The 23,240-nt window shown below is 36.6% G+C and overlaps 1 protein-coding gene across 1 annotated transcript in view; it reads left to right on the top strand.

Moving 5' to 3' along the window:
• The first annotated feature begins 1,591 nt into the window (after nt 1–1,591).
• LOC306849212 (dihydropyrimidinase-related protein 2-like) overlaps nt 1,592–23,240 on the top strand; it is a 56,135-nt gene continuing 34,486 nt past the window's right edge. The window contains exon 1 of the mRNA XM_079384089.1: nt 1,592–1,924. Coding sequence (XP_079240215.1) covers nt 1,607–1,924 — 318 coding nt within the window. The 5' untranslated portion in view covers nt 1,592–1,606. The remainder of the gene's footprint in view (nt 1,925–23,240) is intronic.

The following is a 23,240-nucleotide window of genomic DNA, read 5'->3' on the forward strand; positions in this document are numbered from 1 at the left end:
CACTGAACTTCAGTGACTGAAGAGGCAGTAAAGCAAACATCCATCCATCAAGAGCCACGGATGAACATTGTGATTTTAGATCTACTAGGAAGAGCAAATAGAGATTTTATTCTTTTAATCACAGTGTAAAGCATGCTGTAGTTTGCGTAGCTGCATTCTGGAGTTGCTCTCAGCTTCTAAAGCAGCTCATTGGTTGCTCCTTTTCATAATCACATTGTCTTTGTTACACCATTCAACAATGTGAGATGCTTCCAAATAGTTTGTACACTCATTTTTCCTTTGTGCAGCAAACTGGTCACATTAATAAAGAACGATTAGCCATGCACTGAGAAGCAGACCATGAAATACCAAATTATCTCACACAAGAGCGGGATCCATTGTGTTGGTGGTGGTCCTCATTTATGGGAGACAGGCTTAGAGGACCAGCCTACCCAGTAACCCACGGCAACCATAGAAACTCAGTGGGAGGAGCCTGTGGGCTTCCATTCACATGATTGGCTGCTGGCAGGTGTTCTGAGGTTGCATATGCTGAAGTGGAGGGGTTGTGTGTAATTTACATGTGTGTGCACAAGACTATAGGAGAAATATAATGCTTAATTCATTATTTGCAAACATATTACCACTATATTATAATTACCCCCATAATATTTAAGAGAAATCCTTTTGCATTTTTAAAAGTGCATCTTCATTGATGAGGCCTGACACATTTTAGGGACACGTTGAGAGTTGAGATGTATATTATTCAAAGGAGAGACCTCAGAACAGCAGTCATATAAATGAATGAATGAATGATGCATTTATATAGCGCTTTATTGTGTATTGCTGTACACCCAAAGCGCTTTACAATCATGTGGGGGGGGTCTCTCCTCAACCACCACCAGTGTGCAGCATCCACTTGGATGATGCGACGGCAGCCACAGCACAACGGCACCAGAGCGCTCACCACACACCAGCTACAGGTGGAGAGGAGAGAGAGTCATAGAGCCAATCAAGTGGATGGGGATTATTAGGAGGCCATGATAGACAAGGGCCAGTAGAGGGAATTTGGCCAGGACACCAGGGTTACACCCCTACTCATTACGAGAAGTGCCATGGGATTTTTAATGACCACAGAGAGTCAGGACCTCGGTTTAACGTCTCATCCGAAAGACGGTGCTTTTTGACAGTATAGTGTCCCCGTCACTACACTGGGGCGTTAGGACCCACACAAACCACAGGGTGAGCACCCCCTGCTGGCCTCACTAACACCTCTTCCAGCAGCAACTATAGTTTTCACCGGAGGTCTCCCATCCAGGTACTGACCAGGCTCAACCCTGCTTAGCTTCAGTGGGCTGCAGGGTGATAAGGCTGTGGGGCCTATAAATGAAAATATTTTGTCATTTCATATTATACTGAAAATGTAACACTTGTTATTGCTTTTGTTTCACAAAATCAAAACAATCAACTATTATATTTATCAAAATAATTTTGTAATTCTATAAAAATAGATGTATAATGGAAATCATAATTTTTTTCCAAACATTTTATCTAATGAATCTTGTCCTGCATGTATGAAAATGTGTGCGTGCGCGCGCGCGTGTGTGTGGATCAGGGTGGGGTGTTGCGCATGCACGGTGGCTTTGGCCGTGTAAATCTCCATCAGTGTCAGTGTCTGTCTGAAGCGTCCTGCCTCTGCGCCGGAACAAGAGAGAAGAGCCCGTCACCTGAAACATTTCATCGTCCACCTTCAGAATCTCTGCAGGATTGTCTGGAAACCGTCCTCCATCGCGTCCGGTTTGTTTTGTGCCGACGGCGGCGGGTGTCATTGAGCTGCGGGGCGTCGCTTCTCCAAACGCGCATCGGGAACCATTACGCGTGCGGATCTCCAGCCATCAGCGCAGAGATGTCCGGATACCAGGGCAAGAAGAACATCCCTCGCATCACTGTGAGTACACATCAACAAAAAGATGGGCTGGAAACGCGCGCGATTAAAGCGACAAAGAATATGATGGCATGAAATGACAGCGACTCCCGAGACTCATTTAATGGTATTTCAACGCTGAAACGATCAAGTTATATGCGTTTCGGTTTTGTGCTTTTATAGTGGTCCAGTTATGTCAATACCATTCCATCAGATGTTGGATTTCTGTCACCTCTGGTTTCTGTGTATGATGTGCTCAGGCCCACTTTAACGTGTTTCTTTGTGGGTCACCCTTTGGATCTCTATAGGTCACATTGGATTCATTTGTTATCTTGTGGAAAGCTATCAAGAATGCAAGCATTATAAAACAGGCCTCATTTAAACAGAATATCATGCATTATTATTCCTGGCCATAACCATAACCTGCCTACTTTAATTGCATATTATAATTTATTAAATTAAATTCTTCAGTTTTATACTGCTGCAATGTTTTGTTCTAAATGAATGGAGCATCTTTGTGACTCTAAATCTTTGTGAATTAAAGCATGCATGTTTAACAGCTTCCCATACAGTGGTGAAAAAAAAAAAAATGTCTGTAGTTATGATGGTGAATGATTTCAGTGCATTTTTTTTTCCATTTCACCACTGTATGGGAAAGCTGTTAAACATGCATGCTTTATTTTAGATCCTAAGTATATACCGTAATGCATAGCCTTAAATAAAATAACGGAGTGTCTATTTACACTTAAGTGCAAATTGTACATCAGTTTCAGTGGCGTAGATTGTAATGCTTTTTGACATGATCGACCCGAGTTCGAGCCCACCTTTTGCATAACTTTTTTTCTTCCTTTTCAAATCTCATATCACATCAGAAAGGCATTTATTTTCAATAAAAATTAAGGAAATAATCAAAAAGTTGAAAATAAGAGTATCGGGTAGGGTTAGGGTAGGTGTATGAGGGCTTTATTGTCACAATAAGGTGGCATCCATTTAATAATTTGAATTAAAACTATAATTTACACTCAATACGTTATTATTGTGTACTGTTTTATAATGTACTACAATACTGAGGTGCAGAAAATTGCCACTATTTGCAATAAGTAGTGTAAATAGCAGAAAATCTTGCTATTTTAACAATGTAAATATCTGTAGCTGTTTGCACTTAGTGTAAATAGCATATCGTTAAAAAATACTGCTATTTTCACTTGGTGTAAATAGCATCCGTGGCTATTTGCACTTAGTGCAAATAGTATCTATCGTTAAAAAAATTTACTATTTGCCGCTGCCATAAAATAAACACAATTCTTATCCATTGCCTTATCTCCAGTGAATATGAAGCAATGCATCTTTGCGGTTCTTTGGAAATCTTGGTGAATTATGGTTGTGCATGCACTGGAGACATTCAAAACAACTTCACGGAAAGCTGTTAAACATGCATGCATTATTTTAAGATCCTAGGAATATACCCTAATGCATAGCCTTAAGTAAATAAAAAAAAATCCTATCCATTTTTCCACAATATCTTACCCGAATATGAAGCACTGCATCACTGCAGTTCTTTGGAAATCTTTGTGAATATTGTTTTGCATGCATCGAAACATTCACCATCATAAGTTGGCCTATGTTTAATTTGATTTATAAACAAGCTGTTAAGCATGGATGCATTATTTTAAGATCTTAGGGATATACCAGAATGCATAACCTCAAATAAAGTAAACATATTTTTTTAGAAATCCTAGATATGTTTAGATATGTACCTTATCTCTAATGAATTTGAAGCAATGCATCATTGCAGTTCTTTGGAAATCTTTGTGAATTATGGCTTTGCATGCACGGAAAACATTCACCTTCAAAATGTCATTTTATTGAAAAACTAGCTTACAGAAAGTATGCATGCATCCTTTGGGATATATCATAACCTCAAATAAAATAGAATAAAATCAAACCAAACATTATTCGCTATTCCAACAGAACCTGTTTCAGATTTAGTAGCAGGAATGTGTCTTACAAGATATATCACCAGCCGTGCATGCGTCAACAACATTCACCTTCAAAAGTGCATTTCATTAATGTTAAAAGCAGCTTCAGTTTAGCTGCCAGTACAATGGCCTCCGCACCCACCCCCACTGTGAGCCGGAGCTGGTTTGATAGCCATGCTAAATGCAGAGAACCATCTCCAGAGGAAATGAATGAAAATCCTCTTTTGAAAAGTAGGTCAGTGAATGTAAAGTGTGTGTCATGGTATGGGGTGGTACATGCCTGTAAAACGTCTTCAGTCCACCAGGGACCTTTATAGTCCAAAGACAGCATGCACTGCATCGATATTCACTGGGATTGTTTTAGAGGCGGCGCTGATCAGTTAGCAGAGGCCTGTAGGAACGGGCAGATCTGGGACAAGAGGGAGAAAGATGAAAACTCTCCCTTTGCCGTTAGATCTTGCCTTTAGCTCTTGGACGTTAGCTAAGCTTCAGCCATCTTAAGGGATGGTGATAAGACAGTGGGTGGAAAACACCAATACTCTACTGCACACTCAAAGACTTAAAGCAAAAGTTCATGTTATGTCATTGTTCTAAGCCTGCATGCACTGACAAACAGGAGAGCGTTTGAATATTCATGCAGCTGTTTTGTATACAAGGACATTGTCTGTCAAGCTCCAAAATGAACAAAAAAGCACCATTAAATATTATGTAACTAGTACATAAGATGTATGTACTATATATTTCAGTTCTTCTGAACACATGGCAGCTTATATGAGGAACAGACCCAAATTTAATTGTAGCAAATCTTTAAAATCTCATTTGCATCCATGTTTGAGAAGCTGTGCATCAAAAGCGAATGTAGCTCCAGTTAAAATATGTGGAAATGTGAATTGTATTGAATTGAATCGAGATTGTATGGAAAAGAGCTACATGAAGATTCTTTAAATTTTCTTTGGATCTTTATAAAGAAATGCCTATGGGGAAATACATGTTAAATTAGAGAAGAGTTATTTTTACGGATGGATAAAGGTTAAATCTATTGCGTGGCATATTGTTTGTGAAGCAAGACATTCAATAAGAAAACCATGTTGAAAAAATATAAACAATAAAATGTCTTGTGATATGCACTGAATTTATTTCTGTATTCCTATTTATTTCAATGCTAGTTGTTAGTTGATGTCATTTCAGAGGTGGAGCAAGTTGTTACATGTTGATCACAGATTTCAGACAATGGAAAGATGTTGTCATAATTTTTTCTTCTTTAGAATAATGTGCACTGATGTATTGCTTGATATATGAAATATTAGCTGGAAAATCACATTTGAAATGGAACAGCTGATTGAAACTTTAGACCAAATATTTTCAAAAATCTAAAAAAATAAGTTTGCATGTTTTTTATTGATACATCAGGCTTTTATGGCTCATACTGTATGACATAGTGAGAATACGGAGCTCATATTCGAGGAGGAAATAACACCTGAATTTATTCAGAGGCTCAAACTGAGCAAAAATATGCAATTTAGTGCAGAAGCTGATATTTATATGGAAAAAAATATTCTAATAATACTGTAAATCAATGAGATCTTTATAACAGTAAAGCAGATACTCAAAATAATATAATAACAGATTACATAAATTATATAAAATCAGTTGTCACTCCATACCTACCAATAATATGGCTTAATAAATCGATATTAAAATGCTTAATTTTTTGTCTCGGTTTCTTCTTCAAATTTTATGATTGTCTGACAATGTCACATCACCACCACTCGTGACAAACACGGCCTGAGCTCTCCTTCCTTTCTGTCTGAAACACACACATACAGCCCCACGGCCCACTTTCTAGCCATGTTTTCTGCAGTAGTCACATTGCCGCAGCCCAGACAATGTTCTACTTCGCCTGATTTCATCGTCCGCAGCGTATCGAATGGCTGAGAGGTCTGCCGATTTTATGCCGTTCACTCAGGCTCTCATTGATTTGATTAAAGTGCAGCCATTCGCTCTCTTTGACCCCTGTGTGTGAAATAGCAACAGTAATGAAACTCACCTTAAAAAACTGAGATGTGTGTCAGTAGCCTATCATAATGGATGCTGTGAAACCTTTATTGCTCATTCATGGCTCAGAAGTTCTCAGATATTTTCCATTTATGAAAAATCAACTTATTCTTTCATACACTGCAAAAAAAGATTTTCTTTAAAAGTAGTTCTGTCTTGTTTTCCATTAATGTTTTTTTAAACATTCTTAAGTCAAGATACATTTACTTGAGAAGCAAAATTAGCTTATAACATCTTTAGTCTTCTTTATAAAAAATAAAATAAAAAAAAAGGTATGAGAATTACTTGAGTTTTTTTCTTAAAATGGGGGGGGGGGGGTCTGCCGATGGGGTAAGATAAATCTTATTTTCACTTTGAATTATGTTTATTTTTCTTACCCCATTGGCAGATATTTTTTATTGTTTTAAGCAAAAACTAACCAAATTTAGATACACTTTTTTAGAAAACAAGACTTCATATCTTAAGCCATTTTGTATTTCATATAATGTATCTTGATTAAAAAATGTTTAGATATTTGGACTAGAGAACAAGACAAAATATTAAAGCTACAATCTGTAGGTTTTGCCTCTTTGTCGCCATCTCTGCTTGAAAATGTGGAATTGCAGCTTTTTGCGGAATTACCTTCCTTGCGTGGGATGTGCTCCGGCACGGCTCCAGTGTGGATGAATCTAATGTTTTGAGGAGCATGTGTGGCGGTCAGTCACCGCACCGATGTGGATGTTTACGTACTTCACAAGCACAGATTCTAGCCTACGTCTTGGAATATATGACCCAAATAAGAATTTTCACCGTATATTGCCATCTGAACAAGTAACAAGTCTGCCATGTTTGTTCTGACCAACTGAGGAAAAAAGCATTACAATAAATCGCGCTACCAATGTTGGTTAAAGGTAATGATCGGTTAGCTCATATCACATCAAACCGTGCAAATTATTATTATTGTTATACTTTTTTCTCAAATTATTAATGTTAACAACATCAGCATTGCGTGACTATAGTGTATATTAGTGTGTAGATGTCAATTTCTGTTCAAGTTCAAGTTTATTTGTATAGCGCTTTTTACGATACAAATCGTTGCAAAGCAGCTCTACGGGAAATTACGTTTCCACAATATATTTATATATTGCAGAACCTTAATATATTTAATTTATGGCAAAATTTGGTAATTCTGTATGTTGTCTGCGCGTTGGCATCCTCTGAGGGGTTGGCATCATCTTTTCTCAGGTGTTCGGTCATCTCAGATCATTTAAGGGTTGGATCCAGACTGAAGCTTCTGTAATTCCTAGTTACCATGGGATGTTAATCCCGTGGCAGAAACAGAGAAACAAATAGAGACATAATTAGCGTAGCTGCTGTTCCATCTAAGCAAAAATGATTTGTTCAACCCAAGCTAAAGATTAATAATAATAATGTACATTTGATCAGATATAACTGCAGTACAAGATTATAAGATACGTTATGTGAATGCTTGGCTAAAGAGATGTGTCTTTAATCTAGATTTAAACAGAGAGAGTGTGTCTGAACCCCGAACGTTATCAGGAAGGCTATTCCAGAGTTTAGGAGCCAAATGTGAAAAAGTCTACCTCCTTTAGTGGACTTTGCTATCCTAGGTACTACCAAAAGTCCAGAGTTTTGCGACCTTAGGGAGCGGGTTGGATTGTAGCGTGGTAGAAGAAAAGTTAGGTACGCAGAAGCTAAACCATTTAGGGCCTTATAGGCAAGTAATAATATTTTGTAAATGATACGGAACTTAATAGGTAGCCAGTGCAGAGACTGTAAAATTGGGGTAATATGATCATATTTTCTTGACCTGGTAAGACCTCTGTAGCTTGTTTATTGAAGATGCAGGACAACCAGCTAGCAGTGCATTACAATAGTCCAGTCTAGAGGTCATGAATGCATGAACTAACTTTTCTGCATCAGAAACAGGTAGCATGTTTCTAAGATCGGCAATGTTTCTAAGATGGAAGAATGCTGTTTTTGTAACGTGGGAAATATGATTTTCAAAGGACAAGTTGCTGTCTAATATAACACCCAGATTTTTGACTTTAGAGGAGTAACAGTGCATCCGTCTAGTTGTAAATTGTAATCCAAGAGATTCTGTGTACTGTTTTTTGGTCCAATAAGTAATATCTCTTGTCTTATCTGAATTTAATAGGAGGAAATTATTGGTCATCCAATCTTTTATATTTTTTACACGATCTATTAGCTTAGATAGTTTAGAAGTTTCATCTGGTCTTGTTGAGATATATAGTTGAGTATCATCAGCATAACAATGAAAACTAATCCTATATTTTCTAATAATATTACCACGGGGCAACATGTATATTGAAAATAGCAGAGGACCTAGGACAGATCCTTGTGGTACTCCATACTTTACTGATGATAATTGAGATGACTCCCCATTTAAATGAACAAAGTGGTAGCGATCGGACAGGTAGGATCTAAACCATCTTAAAGCATGCCCTTGAATACCAGTATAGTTTTGTAATCGATCTATGAGTATGTCATGGTCTATAGTGTGGAACGCAGCACTAAGATCAAGTAATACTAGCAATGAGATGCAGCCTTGGTCTGAAGCAAGAAGCAAGTCATTTGTAATTTTAACAAGTGCAGTTTCTGTACTATGGTGAGGCCTGAAACCTGACTGAAATTCTTCATAGAGATCCTTTTTTTGCAAGAAGGAGCACATTGAGCAGACGCAACTTTTTCTAAAATTTTAGACATAAACGGAAGATTTGAAATGGGTCTGTAATTTGCCAGTTCGTTAGAATATAGTTGTGGTTTCTTAATAAGAGGCTTAATAACCGCCAGCTTGAATGGTTTTGGGGCGTGACCTAAAGATAACGATGAGTTAATAATATTGAGAAGCGGTTCTTCTGCTACAGGTAACAACTCTTTCAGTAGTTTAGTGGGTACAGGATCTTATAAACACGTTGTTGGTTTAGATGCACTGATAAGTTTATTTAGCTCTTCCTGTCCTATAGTTGTAAAGCACTGCAGTTTTTCTTTGGGTGCGATGAATGAAGCTGAAATACTAGACGCAGTAGAATATACATTTGATATTGTATTTCTGATGTTATCTATTTTATCAGTAAAGAAATTCATAAAGTCATTAAACTGTGAGGGAATATTTAGATCGGGTGGCGTCTGTTTATTTGTTAATCTAGCCACTGTGCTAAATAAGAACCCTGGATTGTTTTGGTTATTATCTATGAGCTTGCTGATATGCTCTGCCCTGGCAGCTTTTAGAGCCTGTCTATAGCTGGACATACTGTTTTTCCACGCAATTCTAAAAACTTCCAAGTTAGTTTTTCTCCATTTGCGCTCAAGATTGCGAGTTTCTTTCTTGAGAGAATGGGTATAACTGTTGTACCATGGCGCAGTGCATTTTTCTCTAACCTTTTTCAATTTGAGGGGGCAACAGCTTCTAATGTATTAGAGAAGATAGTGCCCATGTTGCTAGTCATTTCGTCTAGTTCATGTGTATTTATGGGTACACAGAGCAGTTGAGGTAAATCAGGCAGGTTATTTGTGAATCTGTCTTTGGTGGCTGGAACAATAACGCGGAGCCATATAATTAATATCAGTAATACGCAGCATGCACGATACAAGGAAATGATCAGTAACATCATCACTTTGAGGTACGATATCTATATCGGTAAGATCAATTCCATGCAATATAATTAAATCTAGCGTATGATTAAAACGATGAATGGGCCCGGTGACGTTTTGCTTGACTCCAAAAGAGTTTATTAGGTCAGTAAACACAAGTCCTAACGCATCATTTGTATTATCAACGTGAATGTTAAAATCTCCGACAATTAGCACTTTATCAACATTAACTAATAGATCTGAGAGGAAATCTGCTAATTATTTTAGGAAATCTGTATATGGCCCTGGCGGTCTATACACAGTAGCCAGAGCAAGAGATAGGAGAGATTTCTTTTGCATATCTAACAGTGTAACATTAAGCAGAAGTATTTCGATTGAGTTAAACCTCCTGTATCCTGTTTTCTGAGTAACATTGAGAATATCACTATTGTAGGGGTATTACATTTTATAATATTAATACGTAATATAGTTTAATTTAGCTCAAAGGGAATCATTTATGATTTTATAGGGATTTGAACAGAATCAGTGTTACGGCGATTCACTGAACGAGCCGTATAACAAACTCTGCACTGGATATTAAAATCCAAAATATAGTGAAAACACTATTAAATAGCACAGTAACGAAATCGACAGATTAAGACATTAACTTGTGAGCAGAAAACACAAGATACTTCTCTTTTAAAATATAAATCAGATTTTATTTATATAAACCTAAGACATAAACTAATCTAACACATGAACACAAGCATTCACACATTCACGCGTTGCAGAAAGAGAGAAAGTGAGGAAAGGATGAGTTTAAGAGAATGGAAGTGTGAAATCCCAAGTTCACAGCAATATGTGCTATTGCATAGACCTGAACAACCATCAATCACTTATTTAACCCTCGCTTTGAGTTTCTCAATGAGGCTAAAATTTATATTAAAGTCACCAATTCAGAACTTGGAGGCGTTGCTTGCTTGCCTGTGTTACGGGGTTTCCTTTGTGTCGTCGTTGCAGACAGGGGGTTCCCCGAAGTGTCTGATTGGCTGGAAGTTCAGTAGTCTTTGAAGTGACGTCTTTGTATCAACTTACATTAACACACGAAACTCAACGGAAAGAAAATAAACTCAAGTAAAAGAATAAAAAAAAAAGATGTAACGAGACTAAGTTGTTTTCTTTCTCATTACGGCACGTGGGCCAGAGCATGCTCAAAGGGCAGCACGCGGTGAGAGGGACAAGGGTACGAGAGTCAGAGAGAGAGCGAAGAAGTAAGAGAGAGAGTGAATTTTACGATGTCCTGAGGTTTTAAACTCAGCTTCTGGACCGTCCCATCTGGACGTCTTGACCAATTAGATACTGTCCTTGCTTAGCTAGGGTGTGTTCTTCACATCATAAATCAGCTTGTTATCAGTCACATGGTCCGAATTTTACAGGCTTTGGCAAAGTATACCTTTTTGAACATGATTTCATAATAAGACTATGATGCATTTGACAAAGAATTGATTGGAAGAAACATTCACAGCATGAATTTTCGAGCTCATACATACTAAATATGCAATATTTATCTTTAAGGCTCGAGCTATTCAATAATGATTAAAAAGACATACATATTATTTGATTAAAACATGATATGTGGGTACAACATAAAAATGTCCTTTTAGGATGATTTTATGTGCATATGGAGAAGAAAGTTTTTGTATAGTTCTAAGGAGAACGAATGCATGTTCTTTAGACGAAGGAATGTTGGTTTGGACGGTCTTTTATGTGTGGAGACACGCCCGAAAGAGTCTGTAGCTAATGATTTTCTATCACAGGTTTACGTGTGAACATCAGTCTTGATTACTTGCAACAAATTTGACAGTCTCCTTCTTGAATTGGAATTATCAATAAGTGTTCGTTTGTCTCAAGGTTGTAAGCTGTTTGATGAAAGAGGCTTGCTAAGTTAGGAGTTGCTTGCCCCAAACTAGATTTATGACGTCCTGTTCCTTAAGGCCTCTCTGCATTCCAGCTCCTCAGGTTTCAATGTTCTGATGCATCTTAAAATTGTCTGATTCAGTCTCTGATATCCTACACTATATATTGTTGCAACACTGCCGCCACGACCAGTCTGACGGGGCTCATGTTTATAACAGTAGCTTGGTGGAGTAGACTCATTTAGACCAAAATATTAATTTGGTTTAAGCCAGGTTTCAGTCAGGCAGAGCTCATCAAAATTATTATCTGTGATAATTTCATTTACAATAACTGCTTTGGGTGCGAGTGATCTAATGTTTAGGAGCCCAAGCAAAATTGTTTTTGTTCATTTATTTTGCGTTTTTCTGGTTTAATCACGATCAGATTTTTACTAGATCCTGCATTAAATTTATATTTTGACCTCGCTATTCGGGGAACAGACACAGTCTGTATAGATTGGACAACGCAAGTACTTCTATCTTTTAAGTGGGTAGAACAAAAGTCATCATAGCATTTATTTGAGAATTGGCTTACTAGTCAGATGGAGCGTAGCGTCCTGGAGATGTTGTCCGACAGGACTTCCGCTCCGACTCTGCTGGGGTGCAGGCCATCAGCACGGAAGAGCCTAGGATGCTCCCAGAAAATATTCCAATTATTAACAAAGAGCAGTTTCTGTTCTTCACACCATGACAATAACCATTCGTTTAAAGCAAACAGTCTACTGAACCTTTCGTGTCCTCGTCGATACGTGGGAAGTATTCCTGACACGATGATCGTCTTCGAGGGCGATGTGCTGCGTACCGTCTCGATCAGGCTCCTGAAGTCCCTCTTCAGTGTCTCCGTCTGCCGCAGCTTGGTGTCGTTAACCCCCGCGTGCACCATGACAGCACTGATGCTCTCGTCGCCCTTCAGGATTGCGGGTATCTGCGCAGAAACATCGAGAACACGAGCACCGGGGAAACAGTGAGTGTGCACTTTACCTTCAGCTAACGTAGCACGGACGTGCCGGACGATGGCGTCTCCGATGATCACAGCGCCACGTTCCGTCTCGCGGAGGGGAGCGAAGCGGTTCCGGGTGGAGATCTCGAAGACCGGAGGCGGCGGAGGGGGAGAGGTCGTCGCCCGGGGCCTGGCTCACGTCTTCCGCTGCTGGTGGAAATTGCACAACTTGCATATTTCAAAAGTAATGACTATGTAGCTAGAAGTATCTCCATTCATGGAACTGCTTAAAGTATGATTCTTACCACTCAAAATACTGTATATCACTTCAGCCACAGAAGTATGAAATAAATACAACAAAATACTATAAATTATAGACCTGGATTTGCAGTTCAAAACCAAAATAAACACAAATGTGGGAAGAGACTGGTGAACCAGCTTTGACCCGATTAACTCATTTGTCTGTAGTATGACTAAGAGACCTGTACAATGTCTAGTCTCAGTTTTTTGTTTTTTTTGAAAGCCACATTAAACGTAGCAGGACAGACTACAACCCGTAAAATACTCTGTGCAATCATGTGAATGCATATGCATTTATATTTTTTTTTGTGTGTTTGGATTGCATTCTTACATGCATTTACATGCATGCGTGCATTTATGTTATTCATGTGAAGCCTTGAAACACAAACCTGGTCAGCCACAGAAACGTGACTCTACCTTCAAGAATCTGAGCGAGTTTGACCCATTTACTGGAGCACAGATCTCTTGGTTCTCAGTGCACATTACTTTCGGAAAGGCTGTTTCTCTCGTGCACGCAGTGCATCCAAGGGCCATTATGACTGTCAATTGGAGTAGCTTGAGTTAGTGTGTATGTCTTTAGGATGAAAGTATGCACCAGATTCACTGTAAGTGGGTCACAGGGATTTTTTCTGGTATGGATGGACTCTCTGGAGGCCACCATTAGCAGCCCCTCACGCTCGCTGAAGTACACACTACATGTGCAGCTGAGGAAAAAGTCAATTATTAAGTGCTGCATTTGTCTCTTTAATCCAAACAGAGTCGCTTTTAGCTGTCGGAAATACATTTAACCATAACAAATGTTTAGTTCAACGTTTCAGGTCCAAATGCTGTAGCGCTTGATTTAGAGGAGAGACTTTTGCCGTTACGTAATGACCCATTAAGCCCATTCACAGGCTTTACAATGGATTAAAGGAATATTCCGGGTTCAGTATGAGTTCAGCTCTAACAACAGCATTTGTTGTATAATGTTGATTACCATAGAAAAATATTGAAACTTTTTTGCAGGTTGATAAATACAATGAGAGTGTGTGGTGTCAGCATCCAGAGGATTTATGTAGTCATAGTCAATAATCAGTGTTGTCATACTTCATGCTGCTCATATTTTTGTTATTCTTCCATACAAACTGTGTGTAATTTGAGTGGTTAAGTGGTCTGAATCACTATTCTCTTCCAGATGGGTGTCAGAATGTGTAGCTTCTGTTATCTGGTTATTTTTTTGTCATCAAACACCATGAACATGCAGACATCAGGAAGTTTGTGTTCCTTTGTCGATTCAAGACAACAGTCTGGCAAACTACCAGCCCAAAGTTACGTCACTTTCCTTTTTGGTATCTTGTGCGGTCCTCATGCAAAATTTAGCAGGATTAGGGTTTACGTCATCTCGAAGTTGTAATATTGGATATATATTTTTGGACAGGCAAGGTTAGTAAACGATTCTATCACATTAGTCTCATGCTAACTAGTGGCCATTTTTTCATTATATTGCATGTGCATTATGGTAACTGTGATTTCCTTTTTAGGTAGAGATGAGTAGAAATAATTTTGTGTCATAGTTGAAGACATTGCATATGTGTCCTCATGTCATGATAATTGCATGATCTAATTCTTTTCTGATTCTTTTCCAAGCCACATGGGGTTAATATCCACACAGTTTACATTAACTGATATTTGTGGGGGGGGAAAAAAGCTTTTTAAGGGTATTTTCACTGTGTTCAGGAAATTGTTGGTCTTCATAAAATATGTTTTGTTATCTCTGTTCTAACAAAAAAACGGAGAGCAAGAGCAAAATATAGCTGCAAGCAGCGATGACGGGCCCAAGCCGTCAGCATACGCCACCCCGGTGGCATCGATAAAACAGTGCCCAGCGAGCAAACGCATCACAGTAACCCTCTGGCAGTTTGGTTTTAAGGGATACGGCAATTAAAGGGTTAATCCAAACCATCAACTCTGTGAAACACACACACACACAGAACAACATATAAAACTTTAAATTCTGTGAAAATATATTTTTCATTGGTAGTTCATGTTAGTCAATGCATTTACTAATGCTAACAAATGAGAAATTATTATAGTTACCAAAGGTTTTAATGATTTATAAGCATTTTTTTAATGATTTATTTTTCCATTAACTAACATTAATAATTTTTTCTAACACAAATGAATAAAGTAAAAAATATATTGTTAATATTTAATGTTATTTGTGAATTAACCAATGTTAAAAAACAACATTATTTAACTGTTGTTAATTTACATCATTAATAAATATATACCATTTAATGTTTATCAAAATCAATTCCAAAATGTGTTAATATATTATTACATTTTAATGTTTTATCTTTTGAACATGACTATTTTTCTAATATTACAAATATTTTGTTCATTGTTAGTTCATTGTAAGTTCATACTATCAATGAAGAATTAACATGCTGTAAAAAATATATTTTTCATTGTTAGTTCATGTTAATTAATGCATTCCCTACTGTTAACAAATGAGACTTAATTATAAAGTGTTATCAAAACCTTTAATGCTTTATAAGCATTTTTTAAGGATTTTATTGAGAAGTTTAAACAGACCCTCTCTCTCTCTCTCTCTCTCTCTCTCTCTCTCTCTCTCCCCCTCCACACTCACTGAACTCACACAGTCAGTCACCCACCCAGTCACCTACCGCACACATTAGAAGCACAGTGACAGGATATCTCTGATAAGTTTTAAATTTTCTCCTCTCCATAGTGTATTGTAAATTCATGAAATTAATCACATATCTCAGACTGTCTTGTTCTGTGTATGTAATTTTTTATGAAGTGTTTGGAAGCTGCTCTTAAAAGAAAAAGAAAAAAAGTTTTCTCTTTTTTACTGTAACTTTAATAAGTTGCCATTAAAACACTGTTCAAGATATCCTAAATCCATCCACAATTTAGCATCTTCAGTATTTTGGCATCATGAGAAAAAATGTTTGGTGTGATTTCTGTGTTTCTGCTTGAAGGAGTATGAATTTGTTTACAGCCTGTTTAAAAAAAAAACCACATTAAAATAAATATAGCCGACTTCCTGTTGGTCGTAGCTAATGACTGTAAATTAGAAAGTTGTCCGGCTTAATAAGAACAATTTATGTACCGAGTTTGGTGTCTGTAGCTATCAATATATATATATATATAAACATTAATAATTATATACCATTTAATGTTGATCAATATTAATTCCAAAATGTGTTAATATATTATTAAATTTTAAAGTTTATCTTTTGAACATGACTATTTTTCTAACATTAAAAAGATTAATAAATGCTTTAAAAAAAATAGTTCTTTGTTAGTTCATACTATCATGGAAGAATTAACATGCTGTAAAAATATATTTTTCATTGTTAGTTCAGTTAATTAATGCATTTCCTAATGTTAAGAAATGAGACCTTATTATAAAGTGTTATAAAAAATCTTTAATGATTTATAAGCATTTTTTTAAGATTTTAAAAAACAGACCCTCTCTCTCTCTTTCTCTCTCTCACCCACTGCCTCAATCCACACAGTCACTCACACAGTCACTCACACCCCACCCCTCACTCAGATGCAGGCTGGCAAGAGCTCTCACTCAGCAGTCTAACAGCTTTCTGATAGTTTTAAAATTTTCTCCTAAGCATAGTGTATTGTAAATTCATGAAATTAATCACATATCCTCAGACTGTATTGTTCTGTGTATGTAATTTTTTATGAAGTGTTTGGAAGCTGCTCTTAAAAGATAAAAAAAAAAAGTTTTCTCTTTTTTCTGTAACTTTAATAAATTGCCATTAAAACACCGTTCAAGATATCCTAAATCCGTCCGCAATTTAGCATCTTCAGTATTTTGGCATCATGATAAAAAATGTTTGGTGTGATTTCCGTGTTTCTGTTTGGAGGAGTATGAATTTGTTTACAGCCCGTTTAAAAAAACAAAAAACCCACATTAAAATAAATATAGCCGACTTCCTGTTGGTCGTAGCTAATGACTGTAAATTAGAAAGTTGTCCGGATTAATAAGAACAATTTATGTACCGAGTTTGGTGTCTGTAGCTATCATTATATATATATATATAATCATTAATAATTATATACCATTTAATGTTGTTCAATATTAATTCCAAAATGTGTTAATATATTATTAAATTTTAAAGTTTATCTTTTAAACATGACTATTTTTCTAACATTAAAAAGATTAATAAATGCTTTTAAAAAAAATGTTCTTTGTTAGTTCATACTATCATGGAAGAATTAACATGCTGTAAAAATATATTTTTCATTGTTAGTTCACGTTAAATAATGCATTTCCTAATGTTAAGAAATGAAACCTTATTATAAAGTGTCATCAAAATCTTTAATGATTTATAAGCATTTTTTTTAAGATTTTAAAAAACAGACCCTCTCTCTCTTTCTCTCTCTCACCCACTGCCTCAATCCACACAGTCACTCACAGCCCACCCCACCCCACCCCCACCCCTCACTCAGATGCAGGCTGGCAGGGATCTCTCACTCAGAAGCAGTCTTAACAGCTCTCTGATAGTTTTTTAATTTTCTCCTAAGCATAGTGCATTGTAAATTCATGAAATTAATCACATATCCTCAGACTGTATTGTTCTGTGTATGTAATTTTTTATGAAGTGTTTGGAAGCTGCTCTTAAAAGAAAAAAAAATAATAATAATTCTCTTTTTTACTGTAACTTTAATAAATTGCCATTAAATCATCTTTCAAGATATCCTAAATCCGTCCGCAATTTAGCATCTTCAGTATTTTGGCATCATGAGAAAAAATGTTTGGTGTGATTTCCGTGTTTCTGCTTGGAGGAGTATTAATTTGTTTACAGCCTGTTTTTAAAAAAAACCCACATTAAAATAAATATAGCCGACTTCCTGTTGGTCGTAGCTAATGACTGTAAATTAGAAAGTTGTCCGGATTAATAAGAACAATTTATGTACCGAGTTTGGTGTCTGTAGCTAAAACTAACCCCCCCATTTTTGACAAAAGGTGGCGCTATAGAGTGCCTCTTCCACGCCCGTTTATGAGCTTTTTCCAGTGTCTAACTATCATTATTACTCATATGTGTGTTGAGTTTCATGACATTCTAAACATGTTATCTGCCTCAAAATCACCAGAAACGAATTTTCAACTTTGACACGTTGCCATGGCAACATACTTTTAGATATCAATATTCCCTTCACAGTTTTACATCGGCCGTGTTTTGACATTATTCTGGTGAAGTTTGAAGCAAATCGAGTAAAAATAAGATGCTGAATTCAAAGCATTTTGAAAATGACACACTTCCTGCAGCCAGTTGGTGGCGCTATAACTTTCAGTCATAATAGTCACATCTATCCGATCGGCATCATACAACGAACAAACCACTGGAGTTTGATCTACATCATACAATGTATGTGGACGTTATTAGGCATTTCCTGGGTCTCATTTTTCGCCATAACTTCATCGCCTCGCCACGGGCAAACCGTTCGACATATCAAAAATATCTTCGCAATTTAGCGTCCCCAATGTCTTGAGATCATGTTCACCGAGTTTGGTGGCAATCGTATGGAAATCCTCAGAGGAGTATATCAAATTCCAGAGCATGCGCTTTTTAAACAGCCCTGAATAGCCGACTTCCTGTTGGGCGGAGCCTAAGACATGCTGCGCGGAAGTTGTTCGGCTCAATGAGTTCTATATGTGTACCGAGTTTCATATGAATACGTGCAAGTATGTGTGAGCTATACATCAAGTTTTCTGACAATTTTCCAGGGGGCGCCGTAGAGCCCCTGTGCCACGCCCGGGTCCCAGCCTCAGCGGCGTCCTAATGGCCGCAGGTTCCAATGTGCGTGCCAATTTTCGAGAGTTTTCGGGCACGTTAAGGCCCCCAAAAGTGCCCGGATGATTGAAATAAAAAAAAAAAAAAAAAAAAAAAAAAAAAAAAAAAAAAATAAATATAGCTGCGAGCAGCGATGACGGGCCCAAGCCGTCAGCATACGCCACCCCGGTGGCATCGATAAAACGGTGCCCAGCGAGCACACACAATACAGTAACCCTCTGGCAGTTTGGTTTTAAGGGATACGGCAATTAAAGGGTTAATCCAAACCATCAACTCTGTGAAACACACACACACAGAACAACATATAAAACTTTAAATTCTATGAAAATATATTTTTCATTGGTAGTTGATGTTAGTTAATGCATTTACTAATGCTAACAAATGAGAAATTATTATAGTTACCAAAGGTTTTAATGATTTATAAGCATTTTTTAATGATTTATTTTTCCATTAACTAAAATGAATAATTTTTTCTAACACAAATGAATAAAGTAAAAAATATATTGTTAATATTTAATGTTATTTGTGAATTAACCAATGTTAAAAAACAACATTATTTAACTGTTGTTAATTTACATCATTAATAAATATATACCATTTAATGTTGAAATCAATGTTTTAATGTTTAAAATCAATTCCAAAATGTGTTAATATATTAAATATTAAATTTTAAAGTTTTATCTTTTGAACATGACTATTTTTCTAATATTAAAAATATTTTGTTCATTGTTAGTTCATGTTAATTAATGCATTCCCTACTGTTAACAAATGAGACTCAATTATAAAGTGTTATCAAAACCTTTAATGCTTTATAAGCATTTTTTAAGGATTTTATTGAGAAGTTTAAACAGTCTCTCTCTCTCTCTCTCTCTCTCTCTCTCTCTCTCTCTCTCTCTCTCTCCCTCTCTCTCTCCCCCTCCACACTCACTGAACTCACACAGTCAGTCACTCACCCAGTCACCTACCGCACACATTAGAAGCACAGTGACAGGATATCTCTGATAAGTTTTAAAATTTTCTTCTCGCCATAGTGTACTGTAAATTCATGGAATTAATCACATATCCTCAGACTGTCTTGTTCTGTGTTTGGTGTGAATTTGTGGTTTCTGCTTGGAGGTGTATGAATTTGTTTACAGCCCGTTTTGAAAAAAAAAAACACATAAAAAAAAAAAGCCGACTTCCTGTTGGTCGTAGCTAATGTCTGTAAATTAGAAAGTTGTCCGGCTTAATGTGAACAATTTATGTACCAAGTTTGGTGTCTGTAGCTATCATTATATATATATATATAATCATTAATAATTATATTCCATTTAATGTTGATCAATATTAATTCCAAAATGTGTTAATATATTATTAAATTTTAAAGTTTCTCTTTTGAACATGACTATTTTTCTAACATTAAAAATATTTTGTTCATTGTTAGTTCATTGTAAGTTCATACTATCAATGAAGAATTAACATGCTGTAAAAAATTATATTTTTCATTGTTAGTTCATGTTAATTAATGCATTCCCTACTGTTAACAAATGAGACTTAATTATAAAGTGTTATGAAAACCTTTAATGCTTTATAAGCATTTTTTAAAGATTTAAAAAAAACAGACCCTCTCTCTCTTTCTCTCTCTCACCCAGCTCCTCAATCCACACAGTCACTCACACCCCACCCCACCCCCACCCCCTCACTCAGCTGCAGGCTGACAGGGAACTCTCACTCATTGAAGCATTGTAACAACTGTCTGATAGTTTTAAAATTTTCTCCTCTGCATAGTGTATTGTAAATTCATGAAATTAATCACATATCGTCAGACTGTATTGTTCTGTGTATGTAATTTTTTATGAAGTGTTTGGAAGCTGCTCTTAAAAGATAAAAAAAAAAAAAAAAATCTCTTTTTTACTGTAACTTTAATAAATTGCCATTAAATCATCGTTCAAGATATCCTAAATCCGTCCGCAATTTAGCATCTTCAGTATTTTGGCATCATGAGAAAAAATGTTTGGTGTGATTTACGTGTTTCTGCTTTGAGGAGTATGAATTTGTTTACAGCCCGTTTTAAAAAAAAACCCACATTAAAATAAATATAGCCGACGTCCTGTTGGTCGTAGCTAATGACTGTAAATTAGAAAGTTGTCCGGATTAATAAGAACAATTTATGTACCGAGTTTGGTGTCTGTAGCTAAAACTAACCCCCCCATTTTTGACAAAAGGTGGCGCTATAGAGTGCCTCTTCCACGCCCGTTTATGAGCTTTTTCCAGTGTCTAACTATCATTAATACTCATATGTGTGTTGAGTTTCATGACATTCTAAACATGTTATCTGCCTCAAAATCACCAGAAACGAATTTTCAACTTTGACACGTTGCCATGGCAACATAATTTTAGATATCAATATTCCCTTCACAGTTTTACATCGGCCGTGTTTTGACATTATTCTGGTGAAGTTTGAAGCAAATCGAGTAAAAATAAGATGCTGAATTCAAATCATTTTGAAAACGACACACTTCCTGCAGCCAGTTGGTGGCGCTATAACTTTCAGTCATAATAGTCACATCTATCCGATCGGCATCATACAACGAACAAACCACTGGAGTTTGATCTACATCATACAATGTATGTGGACGTTATTAGGCATTTCCTGGGTCTCATTTTTCGCCATAACTTCATCGCCTCGCCACGGGCAAACCGTTCGACATATCAAAAATATCTTCGCAATTTAGCGTCCCCAATGTCTTGAGATCATGTTCACCGAGTTTGGTGGTAATCGTATGGAAATCCTCAGAGGAGTATATCAAATTCCAGAGCATGCGCTTTTTAAACAGCCCTGAATAGCCGACTTCCTGTTGGGCGGACCCTAAGACATGCTGCGCGGAAGTTGTTCGGCTCAATGAGTTCTATATGTGTACCGAGTTTCATATGAATACGTGCAAGTATGTGTGAGCTATACATCAAGCTTTCTAACAATTTTCCAGGGGGCGCCGTAGAGCCCCTGTGCCACGCCCGGGTCCCAGCCTCAGCGGCGTCCTAATGGCCGCAGGTTCCAACGTGCGTGCCAATTTTCGAGAGTTTTCGGGCACGTTAAGGCCCCCAAAAGTGCCCGGATGATTGAAATAAAAAATAAAAAAAAAAATAAAAAATAAAAAAATAAATATAGCTGCGAGCAGCGATGACGGGCCCAAGCCGTCAGCATACGCCACCCCGGTGGCATCGATAAAACGGTGCCCAGCGAGCACAAGCATCACAGTAACCCTCTGGCAGTTTGGTTTTAAGGGATACGGCAATTAAAGGGTTAATCCAAACCATCAACTCTGTGAAACACACACACACAGAACAACATATAAAACTTTAAATTCTGTGAAAATATATTTTTCATTGGTAGTTGATGTTAGTTAATGCATTTACTAATGCTAACAAATGAGAAATTATTATAGTTACCAAAGGTTTTAATGATTTATAAGCATTTTTTAATGATTTATTTTTCCATTAACTAAAATGAATAATTTTTTCTAACACAAATGAATAAAGTAAAAAATATATTGTTAATATTTAATGTTATTTGTGAATTAACCAATGTTAAAAAACAACATTATTTAACTGTTGTTAATTTACATCATTAATAAATATATACCATTTAATGTTGAAATCAATGTTTTAATGTTTAAAATCAATTCCAAAATGTGTTAATATATTAAATTTTAAAGTTTTATCTTTTGAACATGACTATTTTTCTAATATTAAAAATATTTTGTTCATTGTTAGTTCATTGTAAGTTCATACTATCAATGAAGAATTAACATGCTTTAAAAATATATTTTTCATTGTTAGTTCATGTTAATTAATGCATTCCCTACTGTTAACAAATGAGACTCAATTATAAAGTGTTATCAAAACCTTTAATGCTTTAAGCATTTTTTAAGGATTTTATTGAGAAGTTTAAACAGACTCTCTCTCTCTCTCTGTGCGCATGTGCGGGCGTCTGAGGAGCGTGTGAGCGTCTGAGCGAGTTGCGGTGTGTGAGTGAGTTGATATTCTTTTTTCCTTTTCTGGTTTTTGTTGTTGTTGTTTAGTGTAGATTTAATTGTCGCTGATTGTATCACCTAAGGGTGGTTAAAAATGGGGACAGACTCGGACGGACGTGATCCTTTAACTGATAAACATGGGTGCAAATGCTTACCTGATGAATCCATCACAGTTGAGGACTGTCTAATTGCTATTGGTAGTGAGGTTGGAGCTCGTAACATTGTGTCCGCATCAAGGATGAATAAAGCGGTTGTTGTCTTTTTGAGAGAAGTTTCTTTGGCTCAGCATTTGGTTGAGTTTGGTTTATCTATTAGAGATACTTTTCTTCCAGTTTTACCGTTGTCGAGTCCTTCTAAAAAGGTTATCCTTTCGAATGTACCTCCATTTATTACCAATGATTCACTCGAGCGGCTGTTAGGACGCTATGGTAAATTAGTAGCGCCAATTAAAATGATCCCTTTAGGATTAAAAAATCCGGAATTCAAGCATGTGATGTCGTTTAGACGTCAGACTTTCATGATTCTGAACGCTGAGTTTCAATCTTTGAATACTTCAGCGAAAACCACTTTGCTGGGTAAAGAATATACCATCTATATCAGTACTGAGTCACTGAGGTGCTTTACTTGTGGGAAGTACGGTCATACAAAATTGGTGTGTTCAATGAATGATGAGGTTAACATT

Source organism: Barbus barbus (genome assembly GCF_936440315.1).
Source record: "Barbus barbus genome assembly, chromosome: 29".
Classification (NCBI taxonomy): Eukaryota; Metazoa; Chordata; class Actinopteri; order Cypriniformes; family Cyprinidae; genus Barbus; species Barbus barbus.